Source organism: Gadus morhua, chromosome 19, assembly GCF_902167405.1.
Source record: "Gadus morhua chromosome 19, gadMor3.0, whole genome shotgun sequence".
Lineage (NCBI taxonomy): Eukaryota > Metazoa > Chordata > Actinopteri > Gadiformes > Gadidae > Gadus > Gadus morhua.
Genome location: NC_044066.1, coordinates 12,439,073 through 12,454,679, shown reverse-complemented (window position 1 = coordinate 12,454,679; position 15,607 = coordinate 12,439,073). Strand labels below are relative to the sequence as shown.

The following is a 15,607-nucleotide window of genomic DNA, read 5'->3' as shown; positions in this document are numbered from 1 at the left end:
ATAATGAACAATGTGATTCTGCAACTGAAATATCCCAACACACACGCAAACTGCTAGATTCATTGGAAGAATCATAAATAGAAGTCAATTGTATCATCGTATTTGTTGAATTATCACATATGCCCTCAGGAAGAGCATAAAGGCAGTCCACATTTGTATTTAAGTAAATAAACAAATGATTCTTCAAAAGCCTGAGGTACGTTTGGCCAGTAAACAAATCATGTCTGAAGTCTATAACACAAGGCTTTCACAGACAGTGGCTAAACTAATACTTCATTTCATAAGTTTCACTTGCTGACACTTGTTTTCTGTGTTAATCAGCCAATAGCGTCCCGTGTCCAATAGTGTCCTATTGGAAGATACTCCACATAGACATTGAACCATTTGTCCAATGTTGTGCTTGTAGAGTAGTGATTGGAGCAGGGCAATCCCTCAGCCTCCAGGTGGGCAAATATGAAGCATGGTAAAGGAGATTGTGGATACATTTGTGGATACATTGTGGACACATTTGATGACACATTGTGGACACGTGGAGGGTAATATTAATCCATCAGAAAACAATCACAACTGACTTTATTTAGCCTCCGCTTCATCCAGAATGAGGCGGTAATGGATAGTGGGGTAGATACTCTTCTTTCATTCAGTAAGCATACTGGTGTTTTATTTAGGTATTTTTTCAGCAACAACCTAACATCTTGTGTAGTTTATCTTAATCATTGTATATTATTTCCAGTGAGTTTTAAATGACACATTTTAGCATTAAATATATCCTCAAATATAAATAACCTATACATATACACATCATTTGAGAATCCCATCACAGTTCTGCGGCTGGTGATGTTTGATAAGAAGTGTATTGGAGGTAGCCGCGGATGATGTAAGATATGTCCAGCTGACCTATGACCTCCAAGCCTCTTCTACCCACAGTCGTCCTCATTCGGATTCTACAGAGCTGCTGCAGACTGAGGGGGGTGCCTGTGGTAAAAGATAGAAACGTTGTATTGGTCAGACAAGCAGCAACATGCCACCTAGTGGATGGGCCATTTCCCTAGAGGGGACCTTGGTTCCATCTCGGCTCAAAACAGTAGCAAGCTAACATTTAGAAGCTAACTTTTAGAAACCTTGTCTTCTTCATGTGCTATTCGAGGTTATCTCCCGATATGTGTCCATAATTGTACTTTATTGTTGATGTGTCAACGTCTATTTGGCCAGCCTTATTTCTGCACTGGCACTATTGGGGTCACCAGATTGCGCGTCACACCCCCAAAGACACACTGGGTGTAATATTACGTGGACGTATGTTTGAATTGCCCTCGACGTAGCCTTACTCCCGTAAGCCTTGAGGCAGGTTCCCGCGGGGGTGCTGGGTTTAGTGTAGTCCATGGGTTTACAGCCGTGGCGGTCTCGGGCCTGCGTGTTCCCGCCGAACTCCACCAGCAGGTCGATGAGGTCGGCCGTTTGGCCACACGCCGCGTGGTGGAGCGCCGTCTCCTCCGCCTTGGACGAATTCACGTCGGCGCCTGAGTTAGGAATAATAATAAAAAGACATGGTCATAATGAAGAGATGATGTGATGATTCTTTAATGTTACATATTAATTAAAGATATATAATGAGTGCAGCACTGTACGTTTAAGTGAACACCATTGCTATTATTACATATATTTGTATAATATAACTTCATTAACACAGGGGGAAAGTGCAGTGTGTAGCATTTAGTGGCATCCAGTGGCGAGTTTGAGGATGGCAACCAACTGAACATACCGAACCTTTCTAACAAATAGTAAAAGCTACGGTGGCCTGTACTGGCCTGTAAGGTGCCAGAAGGTCAACGTCTACGACAGCATGGAGTAAAAAGCATCAAGTGATGAGGTTTGATGATACATTTATAAATTGAGTTTAGTTATTAAGTAACTATAGGTCCAGCTGAATCCTGAAATAAGACGGGCTCTATGGAAGAGGACCCGCTCCCTATAAAGATATAAAGGGCTCATTCTAAGGTTATGAAAAATCATAAGATTCTATGTGATAGTTTTTTATAATGCCAAAGTATTCTACACACTGGACCTTTAACAGAAATTACCCCAAAATGAATCTGAAAATGGAAAAACAGTGATACTAACGACCAGAACATTGACATTCGACTGTGTTCTACTTCAACCTGCATTAAGGAGCTCCAGAGCACAGTCCACATGGCCTTTGGCACAGGCGGTGTGAAGAGGGGGGGTGTGGTCTGTGTCGCAGGCCTCAAGCTCCGCCCCCTTGGTGATCAACAACCTCACAATTTCCACATTACCTGAGGGGGACACGAGACACAAGGCCAAAGAACAGCTGAATCATTAATCATAATCAACAATCATTCATTATTATTAGTGTCATTATTAACCACTGACTTACATGCAAAGTAATGCAACAATTCTGAGCCTGTGTATAGTATCTGACCTCGTGTGCAGGACTCGTGAAGAGGGGATGCTGGGGGACGTGGGTTAACTTTGGCCCCACGTTTCAGCAACAACTTTACGCAAGCCAAGCTGCCCGCTGCGCAGGCGTGACAGAGAGGAGTGCTGCCCTGGATTGTCCGGACGTCCACCTGGGGGCGCCAGGGTGCAAGATGAAAGCACAACGGACCCATGAAACCTTCAGGCAATTGAAAATATGTAGCCTACTACATTTATTAACGTATAAAATGTCATTGGGAACAAGAATTCTAAAGGTATTAATTCATTTAAGTGGATTAATATCAAGCATCCTTTCGATCAAAAAGGTATTTCTGATCATGTACCAAAGAGCTTGGTTGCAAGTACGTTTCCTATGAATTATTTAGTTATGAACGGGGGCTATGGTCATTGGCCTACAAAGTCTCAAACAATGCCATAATATAGGAATAAAAATATATACCAAAGAAAAGAAACACAGCGGCAAATAACCAGTTAACACCAGCACACACACAGCCTATCCTACATTACATTATATCTCACTTTACCTGCGCCCCCGCCTCTAACAACATCCGGACACAGTTGGGATGTGCTTGTATGCAGGCCTCATGCAGAGCCGTGATGTTGTCCACAGTCACCATGTTGACCGACGCTCCGCTCTCTATCAGCTGTTTGAGCTGCAGCGCACGGCCCTGGGACGCCGCTTCGTGGAGGGCCGTCCGGTCGGCCCAGGAACCTGGACAGTAGCGCAACAGACCTCTGTCAAAACACCCCCGTCCGACAAACATATACGTCCGAAAAAAAAGAGGCAATGACAGCTGCTGTCGCTACTACGCAAAGTTGAAATAAAATAAAAACAAAAACATTAAACATATAAGGTTACTTTTCTGTGCGTTATGGCATGAATATCAAGTAGCCTATCTATTTGCTGTGAAATTAGCTCACCGGTATCACAAAGAGACGATCGGCGAGCAGCTGTTACTTCCATGTCAACAAGAATTTAGCAAGAAATGCATTCTGTACGTAAGTCAGCTCGTGGAGTAGTACGCAAGCCCTGCTCCAGGCATATTTTTAGGAGGAGCGATGTTGATGGTAGAGTTGGGAACGCCAGGCATTGTGGGAGTTGTAGTTTTTTTTTTATAATCAAACTAATAATCAGACTTGTTTCTTTAATTTGTTGAAATTGCCTAATTTCGGATTTACTTTTACGTTTTTACATGCCTCAGAAACTTGAAATGTGGCTAGATCATATAAAATATGCTCAAAGAAGTATCAATGTCTCGGTTTAGTCATGTCCTGTTAATAAACAAATGCACAGAACTCTATAGTTCAGTCAATTATATTATTACAGCTTTCAACATTTAATTAGGAATACGTTTAATCAAAACAAGACACGGAAAGACTTGGTTTTTCATTCTTTTTTACTTTGCAGTACAGAAATCATTTGAACCCACCATGTTTTACAATGTTAAAAACTGATGACAATACAGGGCTCTTATCAATTCAATACTGATGTAGTCGACATTTGGTCCTTCTAAAGCGAATCACAACCCGCCCCCTTCACTCACAACCGCTCTTTAAATGCTTCATGTTTTTAATTTTTTTTGCATAATACAGGAACTATAATATGTCTCCTTGGATACGTTATATTTACTTAAGCTTCTGCAAACAGGAGCAGGCCGTTCGCCTTTATGCTGAACTATATTTGTAATAGTGGCTTGGCTCTCAGTACAGTACGGCGCTTTGCCCGGATCGGGCGACAATAGTGTCGATGAGACGCCTCACCGAGGTGTAATTGACAGCCGTTGGATAGTGATGGCTCTTTCACTGCATATACTCTCGAATTACCAATCGACACATCTCGCATATTATCTCGTCAGTCGTGCCCGCAAATAAAACGTTTTTTAAAGGGGGACGTTCTTAAAAGCCACTGAGCACTGCAAGACAACATTCAGTAGCACACCACAGAAGAAGCCAAGCCACTCGTTTTTTTACCTCAACCAAAAACAAAATAACAAAAACTCACGGGACAAATACACATGGCTGTTGATGTCAGATAACTTCCACGTACTTCGGCATGACACTATTTAAATCTACAGATAAAGAAGGACAGCCACACCCCTCCCCCTCCTAATCCCAATCCAATGAACAATTTTATCTACTGATTTGATACATCATTTCTTTTGGCATCTTTGGAATATGTGCTCCTGGTCCGAGGAGAGGAGAGTGTGGAACATGATTGATGATGGTTGTGTGGGCCTAGTGTATAATCGGAACTCAGTGCAACCTTTTCAGAATGAGATTAGAAGAAAATAAAATCAGAACAAAACCCCAGCTCTCAGCCCTGTCCCCCCCCCCCCCCCCCTACCCACCGACACTCCTACAGCTTCCTGAATGGGCAACAAAACAAACGGAAAATCAACTGCCTGCGCTCGCGTGTTTGGGTACATTTTTGTGTATGTTTTTTTTTTTCTCTTCTCCTAGTTGTACGATTAGATCTGGGGGTCGGCGTCAGCCTCGGGGACCGGTGGGAGAGGGGGCGGGTGGAGAAGGGTCGGCGACGTCGGGACCCCCGAAATGACCCCGGGCCCCTTTATTCAGCGTCGCCGAAGATGTCGTTCTGCTTGCGGTTTATGTCCCCAAAGTCAAAGTCCGTGCCGGTCATCCTCTTGAAGATGTCCTTGATGTCATCGCAGGTGGTCTCAAAGTGAGTGGTGGCGTCGTACGAGCGGGAGATGAAGATCTGGACCGGAGGGGAGAGAGGAAAGGCACCCGTTAGGTGCAGCAATAGAAAAGGGTCACGCGCAAGATTTACACCTGCACGGCTGCATGCTCGGACCTCCTCCCTTTTCTGATATAGTGCCCGCATAAATATTAATATACACAGTAGCTCTCTGATAATAACAGCTTAAGAACATGTACATTAAGCCATTTAAAATAATGGCTAATTTCTGACCAATGGGGACAGGGACTTCATCTTGCTTGTCAATCCGGACAGGCAAGCATATTTTTCTAAATCTAGCTCTTCTCCTTGTCCTTTTTGATGAACTCAAAAATCGTACGCACAGCAGACTTAACGCAATTCTCCAGGCGACGTCCAAGTTAAGAGAAAATAGCCTTTTGCTTGCATTTCAAACTGGGTTTTTAAATGGCCGACGGATGTGAGAGGAGCGCTGACCTGGCTATCAGTGCCCATGTCGGTGGGGGCATACAGGTCGCTGGTGCTAACAAACTTCTGCTCGATGGGCTCCAGCAGGTCCAGGGCCGGCTTCAGCTCCTTCTCGGGCTCGTTGGTCTCCACGGTGGTGCTGATGATGGCCACGTACTTACCCTTGGCAGCGACATTGTGCGCACAGGAGACCATGCACACGTAGATGTCTGTGACGACAACAACAACAACAACGACGACGACGATGAGTTTTCGTTGTTGGTTTCATTGTGGCATTTCATATGCCACTACAGGACAGACAGACACTTGTAAAATAATGACTTCAGTTTCATTCATTCAACCGACTAAATCTTTTCTGTATTTAGAGTGAAAATCACCCTTTAACCTTAACGGCACTCCAAAAAGTGTGCTGTACAAACAAAACACCGCCCTGTGTGTGCTCACCGTGCTTCCTGTTGACCTGGTTCTGGGGGATGATGATCTGGCAGGAGTTGACATCGTTGGTGTTCTTGATGGGGTGGCTCATGACACAGATGGCCCGGATCACCTGGCCCACCTTGTTGGCGCGGTCCATCATGTAGCTGGGGTCACAGATCAGCTGCTTGCAGCGTGCAATCTGTGGAGAGGGGAGAACAGAGAGAGAGTTATGGTAAGGGTTAAGAGACAAGTGAACATTTATGTAGGGGGGGGGGGGGGGGGGGGAGGTGGCTCAGTGCACAGATCCCAGCAACGGTAGCCGGTTTCTAAACAGGATACTGTTCCGGTTTTACTTTTTAACTGATTTAATTCCTGCGCTACACAAATCAATGTCATTCTGGTCGTCTCGAGCACTTCCTTGATTGCATTGTAGATGTAAACCATGACCAACATCAAAGTGTAAATTGACGCATTACCATGCGGTAACTGGTTAGGGCATTACTTTTGTGGTGCAACTTAGTTAACTGCGAGTTTCAAACAAATTGCTGGTTACCAGGGATTGAGAAAGGAATTTATGCATAAACTAAGTAACAAACGCATTGCTTGGCAACCCAGAGTAGAATCTTTTATTAAATGGGGACCATTGTGCTTGAGTATCTTCTGATATAAGAGGACGGCTTCATAGAATCTGGTCCCATTTGGAGTACATGAATCCTAAACAGATGACGTTAACGCGCCAACACCCCTGCAAATTTCTATCATGAAAAAATGAGGTTGCACACTGTGATTTTAAAACCTGCCTTTGGAGCACTGCTTAATCAAATTTAGGAAATGATGCCAAGCATGATGACCATTTAAGTATCCAATTTAGGATGACTGCAATTTGAACGCCGGTTTAAAAAAGCATGTAATTCAAAGCACGGGGTTTTTCCCTTGGTGAATGAAACCAATGTCAAGTCTTTCTTACCTCTCCTTCAGACTTGACCCCGACCACCTTGCCGTCCTCCACGATTATCTCCTCAATGGGCTTGTTCAACATGTAGATCCCTCCGTAGATGGCGCTTAGCCTGGGAGGGACAAACACACAGACAACCCCCGTTCAAAGATCCAGGACAATGGCCTCATACATAATGATGCAAAGAATGGTTGTCATGATTGATATCTGCTCACACCATTATGCTTTGGAATACGACCAATAGCAAGTAATGATCCTTAGTAACTGAGATCTTCAAAGACCTTCTAGAAAAGTATACAGATTACAACGTAATCTGCACTATACGAGTAAAACATTCACAGCAGAAGTCATGTTTTGTCCCGCGCAGGGTCCAAAAGGATCTTTCAGAATACAATCTGCTAAGCAGTCTTTTCGATGTGTTACCCTAAATTGTTATTTCCCGTCACATGGTCAAACCTATCCGCTATTGGCTAGGGGCAAGGTTAAGGGGGGGGGTTAAGGGGGGGGGGGGGGTAGGCTCACCTGGCAAAGCCCTGGGGCAGCTCCCCCAGCCCGTAGAGGGGGTACAGGTAGGGACTCTTGCCGTATCTGGCCAGAGATTCGCTGTACAGCTTTATCCTGTTGACTGAATCCAGGCAGGGTTCATCCAGGTATCTGAAACACAAGGAGCACATTGGGGATTCATAAACTCTCTACTGGGATGCAGCAAATCTCTACCTCCCCCGAGTTCTCTCTGCAACGTGTACCAGCACAGTAACAAGATATCGGTAATGAAATGAGGAAAGCGATCATCTACTTAGTGAATATAGAAGATATAGTATATCCGAAAATAGTCACGCTGTTGACTGTAAGCCTAACACACACACACACACACACACACACACACTAAAGTAGACCTACTCGTCTGTGCGGTAGAGGGCGAGCGAGTGGCCCGTGAAGTCGATGACATCCTGGCCCAGGTCGAACTTCTTGTACACGTCCCTCATGGTGGTCTTGTTGGGGTCCACACCGTCCAGGGTTTTGGGGTCGTTCTGGTCAAAGTTGCTCACAAAGCCTAGGAACTTTTTGAAGCGCCTCTTCTCAAACAGCCCCATCAGACCTGTCGTACGAGACGTGCGCATCGTTAACAAACTAGCTTGACGGGTCTCCGATCTTGTATTAAGTAGTCTATGCTATTTTGTCACCTTCAATAAAATAAAACCATTATTGAAAGAAAACTAGCAATGACACACTTGAACCCACCCTGTCGAGCCTTGACTTAAAGAGGCTGTAGGCAAGATTTAAGAGCCATGATTTTTTGGTATAATTCGTTAGACATACCATAGCCAGGTGTTAACCAGTCAGCTAATAGTGCAATGCTCTATTAGAATATCTGTTCTGAATGGACGCATGCCTCTATACGAGACCATTCGGATTTAAGATCGCTCCCGGTCCATCTTTGAGCAAGCTGGCCACCCCTTTCCTGATTGGTTCGGGGGAACCCATCTTGTCCTTCAATAACAGCCAAGCACACGGCGTTATCTGGCTCCAGCACAGGCGCTTGAACGCAACACTCCTCATTGGTGGGGAAGATAGTAAGGGAGGGAGCAGAGATGGAGGGGGCCGTTTTGAGCTTATTTTCTAAACACTTCTGCCTATTCCCTTTCCAACTCTTGATCTTACATAGACCACCTTTACCATCCCCAGTCTACTGGCCAATCATGATGGCCCAGCCCTGACCAGTGGAGACTTACTGGATGCCAGAGCCTCCGTCTCGGTGGAGGGGACCTTGTAGATGCTGCCCTTCTTGTACACGTAGCTGCCCTCCACCACCTTGAAGTCCAGGTAGCGGGTCACCTCTGTGATGAGAAGCATGCGCACCAGCTGACCTGCGCACATACACACACACACAGTTAGGTACACTATACAGTTCCACTTCTGACAAGTCTGAATGCATGTGTGGGTTTTAAGGAGTTATGTTAATCCATACTAACACTGGAAAAGTGTATTACCAGGATGCATGATAGAAAATCACGGTTTTATTTTCAATAGAAATGTTTATGGCACTCATTTACCTGATACAGGAGGAAAAACAACATAAAAATAGATGGTGCCAGAAATAGGATCGGCCTATCAACAGAGAGGGAACCCTCCTGTTTTTAGCTTAAGTGGAACAGCTTCATGACCTCAACACTGAACATAAAATAAATCAAATGCAGTCTCTTGTCTTCTCTTACTTACACAACCTGCTTTTCTGTGTTTTTCTGTGAGTAAGATGTAGAGGTAGGTATGCTTCTTAAAATGCAAACCACAGTCAACAACACATATCCGTCAACATTTTGAGGCTTCAGTGAGGAATGGAGACATTTGGCACTTTTCAGAAAGGGCCAAAACACCCTTTCTGGAATTTGTAGCAGGAATCAGAGGTGTTTCCTTGTGAGCCATTTATAAAAAATATTACACTGCTGAGAAGACAGATGGATTCAACGCTCAACCTTTGGTCTAGTGAAGAAAAGCTTATGCCCTGCCAGTCCACTGAAATATCCTAAGCATTAAGAGGATTCAATTATAACGGAGTTACACTTTTGAATGCAAGTGTAAAACAGTGTAGCGAATGGCAGTTCTCGGAAGAGGGGGACTTTGATAAGTGGTGATTCTTTAATACATACATCCATGTCTTGACGACGTTATTTGTAACGGTAATTTCCATGTTCGATAACTAAAGGTAGATCATCACTCGTATTCAATACGATTAATCCTGCAGCCCCATTTACAAGAAATGGTAAATGGACTGCATTTATAATGCACTTTTCTGACCAGTGGCAACTCAAAGCCTTTTTCAATGAGTGCCTCACATTCACAGTCCTACACCCAGGGCGGTGTCAACCATGCAAGGGAACAGCTGGCACGCATCCCTATGAGCCACTGCCTAACTATTCATCACGTCTCACTAGTGGCTGTGGGCCGCGCAGCTCGGGGAGATGTCTCGTACCATTGGCCATGAGGAACTTGGGGATGAGATCCACGTTCCAATCACGACCTTTTCCCATCGACTCAGGAGGGGTGCCGGGGATGTTGAAGCGCTTGTAGAGCTGTGGGAAGGACGGACAGACAGACGCAAGGAGGTAGGGTCAAGGCTAAAGAAATTAATACATTTGAATAGGGATTGTTTGTTTCCTCATAATTTCCAGAAAATAATAATAATAATAATAATAAGCTTTTTGGCTGAAAGCCAAAGAAAATGAAAGCCACAAACGTCACTGATGCCTAAGTGGAAGCAGGCAGGGCAGGTACTGCCACTCACTAACACAAAAGGATGGCTTTGTGGCTTGCAACCAGGGAGCTCAACATGGGGACCTACCCTTTTGTTTGCATTATGATTTTTAAAGGGCAGGATCGGGCCCATTAACCACCTTCGGTAGGGTGTGGCCGCGGTCGGCTGATGGCAGTTCTCATTTATATTCATCAAGAGTGAGGGTCAGCGCGGTCAACTTACGTCTTCCAGAGGGGTGATGGACGCACTCTCGCCCCCGTAGTACGAGTTGCGGTCCATGTGGAGCACCTTCTTCCCCTTCACCGACATGATGCCAGACAGAATGCATTCCTGTTGGACCAGACGAGGTTAAGCCAATTAGATAAACAGCAGAGGCCGACATTACAACGCTCTCCCCCCAGCGATCTTCTAGACACATTCAACGACAAATGCGGTTACAGAAAGTTATCATGATGAAGGGACTTTCTAGTCCTGTGTTGTGCACTGGGTTCATTTCATAGGACGGATACAGAGGTATTCATATATAAAGGGGGCTTTAATATCACTAAAGGAAAATGCGGAGAACCCTACTAAATTATGAAATGGTTACCAATGCTCGACCACTGAATAACCTCAGAAGAGTAATCTGGTTGGATTTATTCGTTTAAGTAAAGTGCATTCGATTATACACCAAATGTCCAAAAGAATAGCACCCTTTAAACATTTCCAAAACGGGATCAGACATGGGCTTTGGCAGCACGCAAGGGAAAACATGCGTATTTCCGTTAAGAGTCTGGCCTTTCTGACCACAGGGCCAGTAAGCCTACAGCAGGGGAGTAGTAGAGGAACGCAACCAGTCATGTGGTTTCAATGGACTTTATTCTGGATCATTCCCTTGCTACTTAACAAGCTACGCAGAACTCTGCACAAACTTCATCTATATTTTGCATTTTTTACTGATTCAATTAATATTCAATTCAAAATAGCCGTAGAAGAGAATGTTAGAAATGTTGAGTTTTTATTTCTGATCCACATTTCATCAAGAATAAATAATGGTTATTTTGATGCAAGGCTCAAAAATGTGTTGGCAAAGCAGGAGTGATGCAATGTTTTCGTAGCAGGAGAATTTTAGGGGCAAAGCCAAGTTCTGATTGTATGATGTAACCCTCTTCTGGGTTTGGTGGTCAAAACACCACAAAGGAAAGAGGTGATAACTGAACACCCGTTTCTATGGAAAAGGGACCAGGCATTCATTAAGGGGAAACACAAAGTATCTCTGTCCCACTCTCTCACTGTTTTTGTTATTATCCTTCCGACTCTCAAATTCGGAACAATAGATAGGCGACTTAGTTAGTTCATTATAGCCAGCTTCAAAAAGGGGGAGAAGAAACAAGTTGACGCCTCTTACAGGGTTAGACAACTATGAATGGTGCTTTCTGTAAAGAGTGTCCTGAATAGGAAAATACGGAATTGAAACCCTACCACGCAATGGCTTGTTAAGGCTTCCCTAGGCTGCCTAGTCAACATCCTTTCACAATAAAGACCCTGTGGCCGGGGTACTAGAATTAGATAATATATTGGACACTTATAACTAGAAACTCCCTGACTTCAAATCAGCGGTCTTGGCAGTTTGATTATTGCAAACATGGCGTTAAGCCAGAAATCTCCTGTATAGGTAACAGCTAGTGCAGTTATACACATTTTACACAAAAAAATAAAACAAAACAGGGAATTAATGGTGAAGCAATATTTCCTTCAACGTCTGGGAAGAGTGTCTGCATTAACATTATCCCCAAATAGCTGGAAGACAAGGATCATCAGATCACTGGGCGTCGATAACGCCCACACCACCCACGGGGGAAATCATTTGGGAGAAGGGAGATGCCTTGTGCTTACGTCCTCTGATTGACTTGTGACCAAGGCCCGCCCGATGGCCGTGCTAAACCCAAGGCCCTGAGATGAAAGACACTTGTTGACGTGCTGAGTGCGGGAAATTGAGAATAGCGTCAGGCAGAAAAAGGAAGCCGAGCGAGCACATGGGAGGGATAAACTGCTCCCGGGTTCAATCTCCCGAGAATTCTGACGTCAGTGATTTTAATACAGGTGGGCTGAGCGAGACAAGGAGTGATTTAAGAGGGCAGCATATAATTATCTCTGTGTTGCTGTATACAAGACAAGCATAACATTTTCTAGAAGCCAGCCACTTTATCTGTGCTGCAGGATCAATGCTAAAGTCTTGCTAAGATTTTCTTCAAGGGACTCAAAAGATTTGTGTGAAGCTAGCCCACCTTAAAAGATTAAACCTGCTACATTCTTACCACAAAAAAACTATGAACAAGATACTGTGATAGAAACTGTCCATCCATCTATCTACCTACATACATCTATCCATCCATCCATATATAAAAAGGGGAACTGGTTGGTTCGTGTAAATACTGACTTAACTGACAACAAAATGGGGAACTGGTTCATGTACATCTGGCCATGTCAGAGGCACAATACAACATTAGAGATGTGTAAAAATGCACACATGACTTTCTGTCTCCAACGGAGGTCACTGGTGTAGGTTCAGTTGCCTTGACGTGGTCAACCACACCCATCCGAGAGCTAACACAGTGCACACGAATGTTTAAATTCCAGCCCTCCTCTACAGGGCTGCCAAATCATGAACTCTACAGTCGCGGAACAGCAGAAAGCCACCGATTAGCACTTCCTGTTGGCTAGGAGCAACGTGGAATGTACATCGGATGGAAAGACCAAACCAACACTAGCGTTAACGATGAAAGTTGTATCAGGTCCCCGGATAACAAATTGCAGGTGAATTGCATTTCCCGGTTTGAGTGACAGGACACTGTACGTAGGCCAATATGTAAAGTGCTATACTCATCACGAGTTGTACACTTGCTGCGATTTGTCCCGGATGCATAATTAACCGAGGTTAAGACGGTACAGTATAGGGTTATATTGATATTGTTCATCGATGGTTTACCATTACCGTGTAGCACATAAAATGGTTTTATGCTTTCAACCACTTCAGTAGTACCATTAGATCGCCCGGCCACCTCTACGCATCAAGGGCATGTATTGCCCAAATCAGTGATCCACATCAGACCATCGTGAGATAACGTGTATTGCTATCCTAGTATCCCGTCACATGATCCGACACGAGGCGCTGCCAGTGTACGGTCTGTTGATTCAGCAGAGCAATAAAGGGAGGAAGCCTAGCCTTGCTCCAAATATGACTGACAGTGTGTTCACTTCCAGAAATAAGACCCGTCAGCAAAGTTAAGTTATAATTATTGTTCACTTTTGCGGGTTAAGTCCAGCGGCCAATAATTGATTCGAAAACATTATTGTTTTTCTTAGACGGTAATAGTCCTACCAGGTTATGATACCATCTCATGTATTTCGCTAGTGTTTATTTTTACGGTTTTAGGAGGTTTAAGGAAGCTTTGGACCTTCCAGAGCAGCTCTTCTCTACGACTCCCAAGTAAACACTACCCTCTCGAGCTCCCGTTTAACCAACAGCATCCACAAGGGTCCGAAGTTGAGACCCAGGCACAAACATAGGCTTCTCGAATAAACTTTACACTTGTGTTTTTTCCCCACGTAGTACGTTAACCCAAATATGAAACGACTTGCGTCTTTGTCTCAACTGACGGGGGCGGTGTTGAGGCGTACAGAAGCGATGCTCCTGCAAGATCCGAGTCGTCCTCGCCTCGTTAAACCCTAAATAAGCACTTCATAACCAGCAATGAGGTTGTAATAAACCGTGTTAGGATATATCATTATCTACGGATAACAATAATGCCTTCGAATTAATTATTGTTGGCTGGAATCGCCCCCCTCCCGGCCACGGGAGACCTTGCTCCCGGGGCCGTGGTACAGCCTACGGTGTGCCACACACTGTCAGTTCCGCACAGAGCCTAGCCTAGCTAACCATGATCTGAATCTGCTTCCTCAACAGGGGAAAACATTTAAAGATCTCCACATCGCTCCGGTGGCCGCATGAACAGTGTATATTGTAGTTACGCAGAGCGGTACCGAATACCGAATACATGTCAGACACGTCGTAACCAAACGACTAGCCAGCTTAATGTCAGGTCGATCGACAAGCTAATCATCACGAAAGCCTCCCTTAGCTGTCCCTTGTGGTGGGGGAGTAAGCTGCCAGTCTGCATTACTGTTTAAATACTTGAAAAGGATATTCCAACATTTCCCCCATATTGCACAAAGTGACCGGATCGGGAAAGAAAACCAAAAATGTACGTGTCACTAGGAGCACGGTATTAGCGGCTAGCGTTAACTAGCCCGTTGACGTAGTGATGATTAGGCCCATTTGGTGTAATGTTAGAGGAAACGATGTCGCGCGCTGCGACAAGAACAGCCTGCAAAGGATTAGAACCCTTAAAGACAGAACAATCAGTATAGTCGGTGTTGCTCACCGTCAGCCCGGTGCCCAAAACGATAACGTCGTATTCTTCATTCATTTTTCCAAGTCTTTGCTTTTCTACTCCAGAGATCGGTCCGAAGAAAATGGAGACCCGCCGCAAAGCTGACAAATAGAATCGGGCCTCCCTCCTCAACGTCAAATAGACACGGGCCTCCCATACTTGGTAGGAAGAGGGATGGTCATTAATTGTAGCGTTATTCCGGTCTATCACAACGCCATTTCCGGTGTGCAATTTATTTTTAGCTGGGTTATGTGCACGTTAACAGTTTTTGGAGTAAGATATTAGAACTTAAAAAGAAAAACACGAACAGGAGAATCATTATGGAGTTCTTCCAAATATTATGAGAAAGAAATAACCGAAACACGCAACGGAAACGGATGTACCTCTTTCAATAAGTCCCGCCTTCTCCATCACAAATAACGCTCATTTAGAGCATCCCGTACCAGGCATTCCGTCATGAGTTGAGAACGACTGGGACGAGGTTTGGTGGAGATACGGGCGTCTCACATGGGAGGAGCTTATCGGCCTGTCCCTGAAATACTGTCAGTGTATCGCCCAAATTCATATTTTGTAGTATAAAACAAGGCAATGCATGCAGATGCAGCTTTACGAATACCCGACTTAATATTTAAGAGAACCTCTTAATATTGACCAGAAGTGAGGGTTGCACATATGTACCTTCAAAAGAAAACTAACTAACATGGTGCATGTCATACTCAAATTAAGTAGTTTTTTTTTACCCATTAAGCTTCCCAAATTCCACAAAGTAATATATTGGTTTTAGATACATTATTTCTAATCTTATGTTTCACATTTGCTGTCAAGCACCCAAAGTAGGCTTTTATCAATGGCATCATAGTATACATTATGTATAGTGGAGATGCTTATATTTGACAAGGAATAAAATCGATTAAAAAAAAAGTCTAATCCAAGCGACCCAAGCAATA

General features: G+C 44.3%; 2 protein-coding genes across 2 annotated transcripts; both read right to left on the bottom strand.

The window, feature by feature from the left end:
• Positions 1-40: 40 nt before the first annotated feature.
• On the bottom strand, positions 41-3,525 carry LOC115532052 (ankyrin repeat and SOCS box protein 13). The gene is made up of 6 exons (XM_030341516.1): positions 3,379-3,525; positions 2,982-3,169; positions 2,441-2,588; positions 2,160-2,294; positions 1,329-1,520; positions 41-975 (listed from the first exon to the last, which is right to left on the bottom strand). The coding sequence occupies exons 1-6, from the start codon at positions 3,419-3,421 to the stop codon at positions 818-820; spliced, it is 864 nt and encodes a 287-aa protein (XP_030197376.1). The 5' UTR covers positions 3,422-3,525; the 3' UTR covers positions 41-817.
• A 311-nt stretch (positions 3,526-3,836) lies between these two features.
• gdi2 (GDP dissociation inhibitor 2) lies at positions 3,837-14,833 on the bottom strand. Its single transcript, XM_030341515.1, has 10 exons — positions 14,652-14,833; positions 10,450-10,557; positions 9,946-10,045; positions 8,708-8,842; positions 7,875-8,073; positions 7,497-7,628; positions 6,987-7,086; positions 6,047-6,218; positions 5,612-5,811; positions 3,837-5,176 (listed from the first exon to the last, which is right to left on the bottom strand). The coding sequence occupies exons 1-10, from the start codon at positions 14,694-14,696 to the stop codon at positions 5,027-5,029; spliced, it is 1,341 nt and encodes a 446-aa protein (XP_030197375.1). The 5' UTR covers positions 14,697-14,833; the 3' UTR covers positions 3,837-5,026.
• Positions 14,834-15,607: the final 774 nt, after the last annotated feature.